General features: G+C 37.2%; 1 protein-coding gene across 1 annotated transcript in view; it reads left to right on the top strand.

The window, feature by feature from the left end:
• The window catches only part of LOC138695876 (cytochrome P450 9e2-like), a 31,273-nt gene extending 16,273 nt beyond the window's left edge, over positions 1–15,000 (top strand). Inside the window, exons 5-8 of the mRNA XM_069820206.1 lie at positions 5,680–5,866; positions 7,992–8,213; positions 13,662–13,916; positions 14,760–15,000. Of these exons, the coding sequence (XP_069676307.1) occupies positions 5,680–5,866; positions 7,992–8,213; positions 13,662–13,916; positions 14,760–14,929 (834 nt within the window). The 3' untranslated portion in view covers positions 14,930–15,000. The remainder of the gene's footprint in view (positions 1–5,679; positions 5,867–7,991; positions 8,214–13,661; positions 13,917–14,759) is intronic.
• The last annotated feature ends 918 nt before the right edge of the window (positions 15,001–15,918 follow it).

Below are 15,918 nucleotides of genomic sequence, written 5' to 3'. Positions count from 1 at the left end.
TTTTCGCTTCCCGCGTTCTCGTTGCTCCGATATGAACACTTGATTCTTTGATAATACCAAAGCGTCGCTAGCTCATTTCTTTTATCGTTTATCGTTGCTCCAACGTGTACGTATCCTAAGTTAAAAGAGGTCGTACAAGCGAGGTGTAGAGTAGCATTGAACAGTCCAAACCAATTTGTGAACGTCTATTAACCAAAGGGTATAATTTTCGAATTCTAGAAGAGGTTAGTGTAACAATGCGAGTTACATGGGCAAACAACTGACTCTTTGACACGAGGAAGCTTGTCTGCTCGCTCTCTCAACGACTTCATTCAAGAGTTGGTTCATCTCGCTGCATAAGAGTACGTACACGTTGGAGCGACGATAAACGATAAAAGAAGCAGCGATGCTATATCAGGGAGAATTGAAGCATGCATTGCCATTGAGGTGTGCATATTGGAGTAACGATAAAAGCGAAGATACACGATAAAAGCGACGAAAATGAAAAGTTCCATTTTTTTCGCTCTTGTCGTTCATATGATCTCTGATTAAGATAATATTAATCTGTATAATTACCGGTGGTTATCAATATATCCGAATATTAATCGATTTATTATTATTTCGGCATATTAAATTAATTATTGTAGATATTGGCAAATTGATCAGTTGTGTATTTATTCGTCATATGTTATGTGATCACAAGAACCAATCACAACACAACGAATTTATACTATCTTTGGGATGAGAAACGGGTTTAATTTTGTACGTATTTAAGTTACATTAACCTTGAACTTAGCAGCTGATATTTCCTATAGTCTTCTTTCATTAAGTGGATGCATAGAATATCTTCTACTGATAAATCAAAATGTTCGCTTCCCGCGTCCTCGTTGCTCCGATATGAACACTTCATTCTTTGTTAATACCAAAGCGTCGCTAGGTCATTTCTTTTATCGTTTATCGTTGCTCCAACATGTACGTACCCTAACATGTCGAAGCTCTTTCAATAATAGTCTAATGTAAGATTATCAGACGTCCCTGTTTCCCAGAGAAAGTTTCCGAATTTTGCTTTGTGTCCCTGGATTTAATCATTTATCCCAGATACCCTCAGATTTTCATTGTTCCTGATTATGGTTTATTGATCCTTGCATATCGAGTGATAAATTTTGCTAATGCAACTTTGCAGCTTTATTATGATTTCATAATCAAAACTGAAGATGAGGACGTTATCTAAGTTTATAAAAAAACTGAATTCCAGGAAAAAATAAAAACTTATTCCGCCAACAATAACACAACTTCCGGGCACCTTTAGAAGAAGTGGCTCTTATTTCACAACGGAATTCTCAGTGGCTCTTACGAATTAAAAAAAATGCTGTTGGATATCCCAGTACCTGTGTTATTCACAAGATAAGATATCCTTGAATTGTAATTATATTGCTGAGACCGCAACTAGAAAGAGAAAATTTTGAAGAGACAAATAGTCCATTATTTTTCTTCAAATATAGATAGACTTGACCTGAATGAAGATAATTTATTTGAAGAAATTTCTTGCTTGAAGAAATACGTGCCTTCAGAGAAAATGGCAAAATTGAATGAAGTAAAATGCCAAAGTTTGCTCAAAATGGCGTGGAATTTTTTTTTTCTGAAAAAAATAATTCGCAGTTGATTTAACTATTTCTATGTCTTCTTTGAAGTAATGCTTCATTGAAGAGGTTTTTCTTCACTGAGCAAGATATGGATATCCCAAAAATCCAGAAAGAGTTTAGAAACTGTTCGAGCCATGTTTCAATATGATCTGTGAGGAATTTGCTCAAAAACTGGAATCTACGAGAAAATAAAAGCATTAGTTTAGTTTGCAGGCATAAATAGAATGAGTACCAGTAGTTTAATTATTTAAATTGTGTAAAAATGATATAAGTGAACGAAAATTTCACAGAAATATATTAAAAGTATATTCTATATGTCGATATCAGTGCCTGGAAATTGTAAAAAAAAATCTGGCACTAAGAATCAGAAGGATAACAGATAATCATATGTAGTTAAAAATATATGAAAACACAAAGCCTACAACATAAACGTTAGATCGAATACTTATGTCTTATCACGCATCAGCTGAACGAAAGCCGTGTAATATTGGTTCTATATCCGTCCACTTTCGGTAAACGGCGTCGACTTTCCAAGGTTATTTCTTCACGTGCGGCTCGCGACAGGATCATCTTGGTTGTCTGCGTATGCCCGTAATGAGCGGACTTGGTTAATAAAAACCTAAACTAAACCAAACCTAACCGTATATGCAAGATGTGTAACTGGAGTATGAAGAGAATTTTTTATTTGATGTTGCTTTGATCTGGAATGTACACGCGAAAATAAATCCTGGAAAGAATCACGCTGGCATTGCATCACAGATCCGCGCATGCGCCGCAGCCAAACTGTTCCTGTTGTGAGCCCCTCCTATTCCTTCTCTGTCCTTCTTCGTTCTCTTTCTTGGCCTCGGGTTCAATTTACTGATCCCATGTAGCCAGCTCAGGAAAACTAAACTATATTCTATATAAAACTATATTCTGTATAATAACTGAATAAGTAGTAGCGAAGTACCGCACCCACATTTTATTTTTAAAAACTTAAATGAATAATGGATGATAAGTTGGGATGTGATTTTTGGATATTAACGATATTTGCGACATGTATTAAAACTTAATTTTATGTATGAAAAATATAAATCCTTTAATGAATGTACAAAATTAAATTAAGTACAGCCACGAATTTTCGCGAAATTGATAGAAATCCACAAAACTACTTCATAATCACGGTATTTTCAACAACAACAACAACAACAATAGGTTTTATGAAGAATTCGCACGAAAAATGACTCTTTCTTTCAACTAAAAAGAGAAAATTTTCTTCGTGGCAAAATATGAACATTTCTACACATTTGATCGTTACTATTTTAATAGCCAACAATCGGCACTGAAGCTGTGAAGAACAGAAAACGTATCCAAGGCAATAAAACCACGCACACTTTAAGATTTCCCAATGAATGAGGTTGCAAGAGCATTCGATGATCTTCTGATGAAACAAGGGTTGCCTTGAGGTCAGTTAGATCTCCAGATTTAAATCCGTTACATTTTTTTTATGGGGGGCAATGGAAGATTGAATTTATCTGAACAATTTTCTCTCAGGAGAAGAATTAAAAGAATACAGTGTGTTAAAAAAAGCACCCAATATTTTAGGAGGTGATAGTTTGCATCAAAACAAGAAAAAAATATCTAATAAACATGGGTCCTACAACACATACTTTAGGAGGTGCTCAATGTGACGTACATTTATGGCAATGCATTTTTCTGCCCTACAATACAGCAGACTACCAGATAATCATACCGCAGTTGACACCCCTGGCATGGAATACTGATACGTCGCAAGGAATACTGAAAACAAAGGTATGGCTGCGGATATGAGCGGGATTCAGCAGAGATGGTGTTGTGAATTTTCGTAATCAGAATGTGTGGTCTGATGAAAATTCCCATGCAGTTGAAGAAATAAGGCATCAGCACCGATCGTTATCAGGACTTTCTTATTAACGTAATGTCTACCTTGCTGGAGTATGTGCCATGTCAGTAAAGACTAAAGATGTGATTCATGCACAATGGAACACCAGCACATTTTTTCCGCAATGAATGTGAACACCTGACGCTGACATTTCAGGACCGCTGGATTGGTTGGGGAGGCCCCACATCTTGGCCTGCTCGTTCCCCAAACCTAAATCCCCTAGACGTTTGGTTATCAAGAACAACCAGGTCAATTTCAAAGACTGCGTGACTCCTTACGCCGAAGGGCAGATGAATGTATTGCCATGAATGGAAGTTACATTGAGCACCTCCTATGAACAAGTGTTCAGATCTCAGAAAGTATGTGTTGTAGGACCCATATTATTAGACTTTTTTTTCTTGTTTTGATGCATACTAGCACCTCCTAAAATATTGGATACTTTTTTAACACCCTGTGTATATTCATGTTAAAATTTACTACATCACAAGACAATATGTTTGGGAACATTTTTCCAAGACACAAGGCGTGCATCCACGAAGGGGCGTCACTTTGAAATTGTACGATAAGTTAAATTAGTATAGCCAGGACGAATAGAAGGAATAGTGTACGCACTCAGCGAGTTTACACGGGTCCGCCGCAACGCGGCGCTTCTATCGCTAGGATCGTGACTTGGAGGAAGTTCACAGTTCTTGTTACGCTAAGCGTAATCCTTTTTTAAAGCAAATTTCTACCATTTAACCCGTCTCTTCGTAACTTTAGGAATACCTGCGTAGTCCCTTATTCATAATTAATAGCCTTCTTTCAGTTAATACTATTATGAACATTCGTAACAGAAAATACAATGGGATCTGAAACGCTATGAAAGCAATAAGTTCAGTATTTAACAAGTTGCGAATTCAGGGACAGAAAACTCTACAAAATGTTAAATAAAACCAGAGTTGAAAGATATTTTACGTGCTTAAAAATTAATTAAATTACTCACCATATGAATGATTAGTTGCCTGCTAGCTTCGAGAGTTTGCGAGATGACTTGGCGGATTTACGAGCTTGTAATTCTCTTCGGATTTCCTTTGTCCTGAAGAAGAATCGGCACTTTAAGTAGTGGTAAACCAATTTAGGAATAATATCCATGATGTGTTCTCTGCAACAACCTGCTCCCGAAGACTGGATCGTAAGAGCGTCAATAGTGTCAAGACAGTCATAGAAGATATCACCCCACATTACACTCGCTGGGCTAATCTTTTCTTTAATTTTCATTTCTGTTTGAAGAAGTACGTCGTACACAGCTTGGGAGGGATGGGTTAAAAAACTGACGTTCCTACCGGATCCGTAGTCCTTGATTTGGGTGAGAGCTGCACAATGTTTAGACACATTACTTTTCTGTCGAAGGGAATGGACACAGAGGGTACACGCAATAAACTTAGAGGAATGATTTACGACATAACCTGCCACATGATGCACTAAAAATCTGTCAATCAACACGGCAGGAGTGGTATTTACCAACTCGGGCACAGCACTTTCCCAGCCTTGACCAGGCATTTCTTCACAAAGAACAATTTTTTTCTTTTATACAAGTTTCTACAGACTTCTTAACTGCCTTGTTATAAGTAATAGTGTCTTGTCACTATTTCTACCGTATCCCGATCTACAACCCGGAGCGAAACAGTACGGCATTTTTGCAATTATTTTGTAAACCACCACACAATATTCTTTTGTCACTGGTTAATTCAAAGCACAACAAATTGAAGACTTCTACACAAACCCAAACAACAATGCATACTAACAACCCCTAACAACTTTCACCATTAAACGCGCGAGAAATTGTATTTTCGAGGTGTCTGACATCAGACAAACGATGGACTTTAGCGATCGAAGCGCCACTAGTTCTCAGGTCCGCTACCGACAATGAGAGAACATACTATTATAGTAGGAGTGTGTACACTATTCCTTCTATTCGTCCTGGTATAGCTATGATTGTCTAATATCCGGAAACCGGCAGCAGAATGTTGGGCAATGATACGTCGCTTTCTCTGAGATCGTTGGGTAGTAATCAGGATATATTTCATGTAAGGTGGACACTGTATTTTATAATAGTTATTCCTGTGTTTTCCTCTTTAAAGTGACCATTTCTTGATAATTGTTTTCTCCCTTATCTAGGCGTTTGGATTGAGTATGATTCCTGGAAAGATTGCAAATTTCTTCAGGGCCATTGTGAAGGACACAATATTGACGAGGGAGAGAGAAGGCATTGTAAGACCGGACATGATTCATTTGCTCATGCAGGCCAAAAAAGGAACTTTGCAGGATGAAGACTCTACGGAACAGCAGAAAAGTGACAAAACAAGTGAGTTACAGAATCAAATTTTCCATACCAAATAAAGTGACAGGTACTTTCTCATTATAGCCATTACATATTTTGCGCAATATTTAACAAAAAAGGAACAACTGGATAATGCCCACTGCAGAGCAATATCGATAGTCGACGTTACTCGCTGGCCACTAGTCACCGGGCCGTACCGAGCCGTGTCAAACAGAAGACAATCGAAATGGTGGTATTAAAATTCGCGACTATATTCTTAAATAAATCACTCTATTAGTCAAGTGCAAGATTTATGCAGTACAACGACGATGTTTTGAATGCACTAAAAGAAAATGCTTATGTAGTAAGATCTTAAAGTAGGTTATGACAACGAAATAAAGAGGAAAAAGGTGTGATTCACGGAATATCATTTAAGTAACTGAAAGTAAATTTCCGGTTAATGTTCACCAAAGCATTAAGTACATAATTATGACCGCGTTGCAGTTTTATTTGTGGCCTAAACAAAATACCTAGCCTTTTACGAAAAAAAGACTTTTAATTATATTACCGTCTATCAATATTACGAAACAAAAACTGTCACAAAGGCCATGACCTACTACAAACATCGATACCGAAGAGATAAATCCATTTGGCCGTGATGAAACAAAAGAAAATGCGAGAGAGATTTTAGTTCGACATAAAATGGACACACAATTTTGATGACCATACTGTTAGTAACTGAAGATCGCTTGTAAGATCTGTCTTAATCTTCTATGTAGAAATATCGTCCAAGCAAATTGGTGGTCCAGGGAAAAATCATTGCAATAGATGAGAGTAACAGTGGTGCTATCTCTCAGTAATGTTCAGAACGAAGGAGGTAGAGAGAAAAAGAAACAAATTTCTCTTTCTAACAACACCACAGACCAAAATCATGTTATGTTGGCAACATTGTATATGTAGTTAAATTTGGTGGTAAACGTAACGGCACGGTTCAAAGCTACCGTGGTAATTCTCCAGTATAGCGAAAAAAAAAAATAATAATAATAATCACTTCTCCGAAAATGTTGATTCTGAAAGTGAACGAGAAGGCAATCACAAGATACGCATTGTAAAGCAAACTGAGAGTGACTCAGATGTAGTAGTAGTAGTAGTAGTTATAGTAGTAGTAGTAGTAGTCTAGTAGTAGTAGTAGTAGTAATAGTCTAGTAGTAGTAGTCTAGTAGTAGTAGTAGTAATAGTAGTAGTAGTCTAGTAGTAGTGGTAGTCTAGTAGTAGTAGTAATAGTATTAGTAGTAGTAATAGTAGTAGTAGTAGTCTAGTAGTAGTAGTAGTAGTATAGTAGTAGTAGTAGTAGTAGTCTAGTAGTAGTAATAGTAGTCTAGTAGTAGTAGTAGTAATAGTAGTAGTAGTAGTAATAGTAGTAGTAGTAGTAATAGTAATAGTAGTAGTAGTAGTAGTCTAGTAGTAGTAGTAGTCTAGTAGTAGTAGTAGTAGTAGTAATAGTAGTAGTAGTAGTAGTAATAGTAGTAGTAGTAGTCTAGTAGTAGTAGTAGTAGTCTAGTAGTAGTAGTAATAGTAGTAGTAGTAATAGTAGTAGTAGTAGTCTAGTAGTAGTAGTAGTAGTCTAGTAGTAGTAGTAGTCTAGTAGTAGTAATAGTAGTAGTAGTAGTAGTAGTAACAGTAGTAGTAGTAGTAGTCTAGTAGTAGTAGTAGTACTAGTAGTCTAGTAGTAGTAGTAGTAGTAGTAATAGTAGTAGTAGTAGTAGTAGTCTAGTAGTAGTAGTAGTAGTAGTAGTAGTAGTAGTAGTCTAGTAGTAGTAATAGTAGTAGTAGTAGTAATAGTAGTAGTAGTAGTCTAGTAGTAATAGTAGTAGTAGTAGTAATAGTAGTAGTAGTAGTCTAGTAGTAATAGTAGTAGTAGTAATAGTAGTAGTAGTAGTCTAGTAGTAATAGTAGTAGTAGTAGTAATAGTAGTCTAGTAGTAATAGTAATAGTAGTAGTACTAGTAATAGTAGTAGTAGTAGTCTAGTAGTAATAGTAGTAGTAGTAATAGTAGTAGTAGTAGTAGTCTAGTAGTAGTAGTAGTAGTATAAGATTAATTTTTAATAATAAAAAAATAATTTTACGCTTCTTACACTATACAGCCTATTAATTCATTTCTTTCCCACAGAATTTGATGACGAAGATATTGTAGCACAAGCCGCGATGTTTTTCGTTGCCGGTTTCGACACTTCATCCACTCTCATGAGTTTTCTTACATATCTGATGGCCGTGCATCCCGACATGCAGGATCGACTACAGAAAGAAATCGACAAGACACTGAAGGAAGGCAATGGAAAGTTCACGTACGAGGCTCTCAACAGCATGAAGTACCTAGACATGGTTGTGTCCGGTAAGTTTTCAATGGCAGTAAGAAGACCAGTTACCGGGATAGCTTTGGTAGTAACAATTAATGTTATAATTCCTTTTGTATAACATTTTCATCTAAACGTTCGATATATCAATACAGTGAGAAGTAATGGCATACTCTTATCATTTACGTAATGACATACATACGGGTAGAATCAGAAAGTACCGGAACTTCGGATGGTAACGCCATGTTCTATAGGCAACTTCTCTGCCTTGTCCGTGTGGTATGTGACCTGCTTTCCAGGCGAATAGTCTCAGTGCGAACACGTGTAGATACTTTTGTTGCAGATGGCACATAACCATTTACACAACACCACCTCCAAAGTACGCCCCGTGGACAGTGACACACTTCTGCCAGCGTCCATACCACTTCTCGAAACATTCCTGCAGCCCATCTTTGGTCACTTCCCGCAGAGCGCTTGTCGCATGAATTTTCACCTCTTCGTCTGACGCAAACCGCCGTTTCTTGAGTAGGGATTTGACCTTTGGAAATAAGTAGAAATCTGCTGGAGCAAGATCTGGAAAATATGGTGCCTATGGAAGGACAGGTATTTTGTGTTGTGCTAGGAATTCGCTCACTAAGAGCGACTGATGTGCTGGGGTATTATCATGATGAAAAACCCAATTCTGTCCTTGCCACAAGTTGGGTCTTTTTCGTCGAACTGCATCACGAAAACATCGAAGAATGCGTCTCCTTACTGACAGTTAGACCCTCAGGAATAAACTCGAATTGTACGAGACCCTGGATATCGAAGAACCCTTCAAGCATTATAGTGTGTGGATAAGCTTCAGGGCTTCTACCGCGTTGTCTTGGTGTTATTGGCTGACGTTTCGACCGCCGTGTTGTGGTAGAAGACAACGCGGTAGAAACCCTGAAGCTTATCCACACACCATGTACACAAGCCGCGGAAGCCTACGCGAACACTTCAAGCATTACTTTCCCCTTTGATAGGTCGGCATACTGAGTCTATACGCCTGGAAAGTAGGCTACATACCACACGGACAAGACAGAGAAGTTGCCTACTGAGCCTGGCGTTGCCTCCCGAAGTTCGGGTACTTTCTGACTCTACTAGTAATCCCATTTTGTGTAAAATTTTTATCTAAATCAGTGGTCGTCAGCATGCGCTGAAATAGATAAAGGATAAGGAGTGTCTCGGAATATGCACCGTCGCGCAGAAGGGGGAGAGAGAGAAAGCATACCCGCCAGTAGCCACGGATGCACGATAGTGCAATGTCTTATCCGCGGGTAAGGGACGCTAACCCGAGGGTGCACTGTGCTGATGCCGTTGATCTAAATTTTCAGTATATAAAAACAGTGAGAAATAAGGTTAAACTATCGATATATTTTACTGCTATAATTTAATGGCATTCACAAGGCTTAAATCCCAATTCTAGTCTTAGGTTTAAAAATCAGGGAATTTAATTAAATCCTAATGATTGCGTGAAACATCTTTACTCTAATTAAAGTAATAAAATAGAATACAATATGTACTTTCTTTAACATTGTGGTGTATTTTATTTTGTCTTCATATGTGACATATAAACCATATACCCAATATTTCCATGACTACTGTGTGAAAAATGTTGAGCTTCATTATTAATTAGAGAATAGAGAGAGAAGGACCGCGTCAAAACCCACGAACCACTATGTTCATTTTATATTTATGCTTCTATGGTATCACAAGTGACGTCACAGTAAGCTCTTTGTGTTAGCGCGTTACAATTTTTCTCTCTTGTACCTCGAACATAGATGTTTAACGTAAAAAACATGAATAAGAAGTTCAACAACTTTAAAAAGAAACTTGTGAATAATAAAGGGTATAATTCTATAATATACATGTATATATAATAGAAAATTAAATTCAGAAATGATGGCTTATTTTTTATTGCTAATAGTCTCCATTTATTATAAATTTCTATATTAGGCCTAAACATCTGCCCGTTTTAATAGCGTATATCAAATTCTAAAGAATTTATTGGCACACTATTTATTATTCTTTTACTTGAAGCAAGTAAGGAGATAGGTTTGGAAGTAAATCACGAAAAGACCAAGTATATCATTATGTCTCGTGACGAGAATATTGTACGAAATGAAAATATAAAAATTGGAAATTTATCTTTTGAAGAGGTGCAAAAATTCAAATACCTGGGAGCAACAATAACAAATATAAATGATACTCGGGAGGAAATTAAACACAGAATAAATATGGGAAATGTCTGTTATTATTCGGTTGAGAAGCTTTTATCATCTAGTCTACTGTCAAGAAATCTGAAAGTTAGAATTTATAAAACAGTTATATTACCTGTTGTTCTGTATGGTTGTGAAACTTGGTCTCTCACTCTGAGAGAGGAACATAGGTTAAGGGTGTTTGAGAATAAGGTGCTTAGGAAAATATTTAGGGCTAAGAGGGATGAAGTTACAGGAGAATGGAGAAAGTTACACAACGCAGAACTGCACGCACTGTATTCTTCACCTGACATAATTAGGAACATTAAATCCAGACGTTTGCGATGGGCAGGGCATGTAGCACGTATGGGCGAATCCAGGAATGCATATAGAGTGTTAGTTGGGAGACCGGAGGGAAAAAGACCTTTGTGGAGGCCGAGACGTAGATGGGAGGATAATATTAAAATGGATTTGAGGGAGGTGGTACATGATGATAGGGACTGGATTAATCTTGCACAGGATAGGGACCGATGGCGGGCTTATGTGAGGGCGGCAATGAACCTTCGGGTTCCTTAAAAGCCTTTTGAAAGTAAGTACCTCGAACGTAGATGTTTAACGTAAAAAACATGAATAAGGGGTTCAATAACTCTAACAAGAAGCTTATGGATGATAAAGGGTATAGGCCTAATACACTGTGTCCGACTTAAACGTACAACATTTCATTAATTTATTACTTGAAAAGTATTGTTGATATTTACACTCGGTTTGCTTCTACGGGTAGGGCAACTCAAACTGTTTCCTGTGTTTGCAAGGCTGGAATGTACACCGCATGCGCAAACTACGTCGTTCGCGGAAATAACCAATCAGCGTCAGTAACCATGTGGACTCCACAGAAAAAATCATTCTGTGTGCTTTCTCTCGCGGAGTTGATATCTGTTACGCAGGTACAACGTCAATTTCAGCGTGAATATCAACTGTGACCAACTGACGATGTTCCAACATACGTAACAATCATGAAATAGGGCAAATGCCTTCGTGAACCTGGGAGTTTGGTTTCAAAGTCGGGCCACCACACCAAGCGCGCTGTTACAGTGGCTGATGTCGAATTAATCCGTACGTCTTTCCAGCGGAGCCCCCGTAAATCAATCCTACGAGCAAGTAGGGAGCTAAATTTACCTCTTTCGAAATTTACACGATGTCGTCCATAAAAGGTTGCGCCTACAGGCACACAAACTTAAGATATGTCATCAAATCGAACCTGAAGACAAGCCGCGACGGAGGGCATCCGCGGAGACGCTTCTGGCAAAAAATTTATGAAAATAAGGCAATGAGGCATGCCTCGATATGGTTTGTTTCTCGGACGGGGTTACATTCCACACTTCCGGGAAGGTTAACAAACACAACCAGATTTGCGCCATCGCATTGTTGCAGCTGTCGCAAATGTTACGTTTGCAATGCTTGCAAAACACATGGAGAGAGGTGGAATACAGATTGGACGTTTACCGCGCCACTAATGGTGCGCATATCGAGGTGTATTAGGTATGTAAAAACATTTTGTGCGAGATCGTGCGTATTTGCTTGCTTTCCGCACAAAACCAATACGCGGTAAGTGTGAAATACCACATTCAGTATTCCCAACGTAACACACATAACAATTTCCCTATTTTTACCGCTTAATCGTCATATTCATTTTACTGCTTTAGGCTTTTAAAATATTATTTTTAAAGACGTTCAATATAGTAATAATTATAAATTGGAAACTTACCACTGCAATTTCACCTAAATTGCACTGTTAATTATTGTTTTTAAATATTTGCAAAAATTAAGTAAACTCTAAAACACCACAAAAGTTACTGCATTTGTAATGCAAGTAACATTAAGGAAGCCGTGAAAAAATCAACAAGATTCCAGACTCATCATAGACTGGGGGAAAAAAAAGACAGACGTATATCACGGCCTGCTGGAGTATAGTAAACACAGAAAACATTTTATAGGAACAATGTTGAAGATAGATATAATTCTTTTCCAAAGTTGCCGTCATTGAACAGAAACCAAGATGGAGATTTCATTGTAACTAATTAGAAATTCCTCTTTCAGGTATGTAATAAACGATCTTCGCACAAAATAATGTACGATACACGAGCGGTAAGTTTGTTTTCATGTTCTCGGAAATTAAAAAAGCTCAACTACGTTTCGCTTTTTCAATCTTTTCCTCGAACATGAAAACGTCAACATACCGCTCTTGTAACGCATATTACTATTGAGTTACCCTACCCGTAGAGCAAACCGAGTGTAAATATCAACAATACTCTTCAGGTAATGAAATAATGAAATGTTACACGTTTAAGCCGGACACTCTGTATATACATATATTATAAAATTAAATTCAGAAATGGTGCCTTTTTTTTGTATTGCTAATTCCTTCATTTATCATAAATCTCTATATTAAACATCTGCCCGTTTTAATAGCTAGCAAATTTTAAAGAATTTATTGACACACTATTTATTATTCTTACATTTGATTACGTTGCAATAAATACCTCATAACGTACTGTAAATAATATAAACAGACCTAATATTATACTGTGTGCCACTGTAGGCCTAGGCTATATAAAACTTTCAATGAATGTCTACAGTATATTACGTTGTTGCAACCAACAGTGAAACACGGAGGGAATAGTATTACGGTTTTGGGCTGCATATCGTCAGCTGGGATAATAAAAGTTTTTTCTTGAAATGTGAAGAAAGAAAATTATTTAGATATTCTGAAAAAGAAAATGTTCCGAAAAGTTGGACATATCAAAGTATCACACTCCAAATAATGACGCTAAGCATAAGAAGAACATTGTGAGATTGTGGTTCCTATAAAACAATCCCAGAGTCATGGAAACACAACCAAACTTCCTCGATCTCAACCCAATTGAAAATCTTTGGGCTGACTGAAAGAAAATTTGAAGGAAAAAAAAAGTAAAAATCAGGCAATTGACTTTGAATTAGTTATTCGTGTTTTATTTCACTTTGTTATAATTTTTTTGTTTTCTGACTTCGATTTCAAGGACAATTTGAAGAAATATTATTTTTGAGACGAACAAATCTTTATGTTTTGTCATAGTTTGATGAGTGAAGTGTTTATTTTATTAGCAATATATCTTTTTGTGTGTGTGTGTTTAATGAAACTTGTAAAATGAAAAAGTAAGAGTTCATCTACTGTAATACCTAACGACAGCCATTGTATTTAGACTAAAATATGTATTGATTTCACAGAGACGCTGAGATTATATCCTCCAATCTCGGCAGTGGATAGGATTTGTATCCGAAACTACACATTAAAGAGTAATCCACCTCTAGAGTTGGTGCCTGGAGACAACCTCTTCCTCCCCATCTACGGGTTACACAGCGACCCCAAATACTTTCCAGATCCGGAACGTTTCGATCCTGAGAGGTTCAGTGATGAAAACAAGCACAAAATCAACCCCTCGACGTATATGCCCTTCGGAGTAGGACCCAGAATGTGTATCGGTAAGTAATTTACTGCGAATTTTCTCATTCAACTAACCGTTTAATTTACATAGACAGCAATTGAATCGGTCGGAGCTAAAAGGAACTAAGTCAAAATATGTAGTTCTGGGTTATGCAACAATTTGAACAACGGATGCCATGCGCATCGAACGGTGGAAGAAGGAACTAAGACTTTTAAATATTCTTTTGTACTCTATAACATAAAAATATAATATTTGTGTTATTAGTGGAATGTTTTTTGCTTCTCCTGAAAAATTGTGAAAAATGACTTAGTTTCTTTTAGCTCCTACTGATTCAATTTGATGGTGTGATGACAATAATTGATGCTATAGTTCGTTTACTATCATCCTGTGCAGTTCGGAGACTTCTTTGAACATTTACTTAACAGATTTACGACTTCCTACACAAACACCTCTGACCATCCCATCCCGTCCCTCCCTTCCATGCTGCACACTTGCCACATTCGATTATATTCTCGTGCTAAATGACCGGATTCTTGGAATTCGGAAAACATGTGGCAGCTCTCCCTCCACGTGGATATAAAGAGAATATGTCACTTTTTGTAAACTAGGGTTGTGATCGGTTACTAACAGGCAAAGACAAGATGTCACAATAAGGAAGATATTTTTATGGTAACCAAGTAGTAGAGGGCAGTGAAAAAAAAATAGCATTCGGTACTCAAGCTACTGGTAATATCTTGAATGTAATACATATACGATAATACTCAAACTTCATTTATTTTTCCAGTAACGATAAGTTCCGGGTTGCTAAGGTGCCCACTTAAAAGTTTCACGTTAAAAAAATCGAACTGCAAGTGACTGGGTCTAATATTTTCTGTTTCAGGCAATCGTTTCGCTCTCTTGAAAACCAAGATGGCTGTGGTGCATCTATTGTCCCGGTTCAACCTGAAAGTGACTCCCAAGACGCCGATACCAATCATAATGGAGCAAAGCGGTTTCAACATGACTGTGAAGGGAGGATTCTGGTTGGGCTTAGAGAAGAGACCCACTTGAACCAAGTTTCAAATTCTCAGATTTGGAAGAAATTTTGAACATGATCTTAAAGTTCTACCTATGGCTATTAATGTTAGAACATAATTATGTAATCTGCTTCTGTCAGTTAACTGAAATAAGGTCAGATTGAAAGACCATTGATGTACTGTGTCAGTACTTATGAATTAAAGGATTTTATCTGAGAGATCGTTCGTCTTTGTTCAAAAAATATATACTGTCAAATAAGTTAATTGGAAAAATAAATGATGATATTTTATATTATGGTTATTATTATTATTATCATTAGCCTATTACTTAAAACTTAGACTACTTACTTGCTTTTAAGGAACCCGGAGGTTCACTGCCGCCCTCACGTAAGCCCGCCATCGGTCCCTATCTGTGCAAAATTAATCCAGTCTCTATCATCATAATATCCCACCTCCCTCAAATCCACTTTAATATTATCTTCCCATTTACGTCTCGGCCTCCCCAAAAGGTCTTTTTCCCTCCGGTCTCCCAACTAACACTCTATATGCATTTCTGGTTTCGTCATACGTGCTACATGCCCTACCCATCTCAAACGTCTGGATTTAATACTCCTAATTATGTCAAGTGATGAATACAATGCGTGCAGTTCTGCGTTGTATAACTTTCTCCATTCTCCTGTACCTTCATCCCTCTTAGCACCAAATATTTTCCTAAGAACCTTATTTTCAAATACCCTTAATCTCTGTTTCTTTCTCAAAGTGAGAGTCCAAATTTCACAACCATACAGAACAACCGGTAATATAACTGTTTTATAAATTCCAACTTTCAGATTTTTTGACAGCAGACTAGATGACAAAAGCTTCTCAACCGAATAATAACAGGCATTTCCCATTTTTATTCTGCGTTTAATTTCTTCCCGAATGTAATTTATATTTGTTACTGGAGATTTATCCTTCGAAGAGGTGGAAAAATTCAAATAACTTGGAGCAACAGTAACAAATATAAATGACACTCAGGAGGAA

This window comes from Periplaneta americana, chromosome 3, assembly GCF_040183065.1.
Source record: "Periplaneta americana isolate PAMFEO1 chromosome 3, P.americana_PAMFEO1_priV1, whole genome shotgun sequence".
In the NCBI taxonomy this organism is placed as follows: domain Eukaryota; kingdom Metazoa; phylum Arthropoda; class Insecta; order Blattodea; family Blattidae; genus Periplaneta; species Periplaneta americana.
Note: the sequence above shows the minus strand (reverse complement) of the source record. Positions and strands in the feature narration are given on the sequence as shown.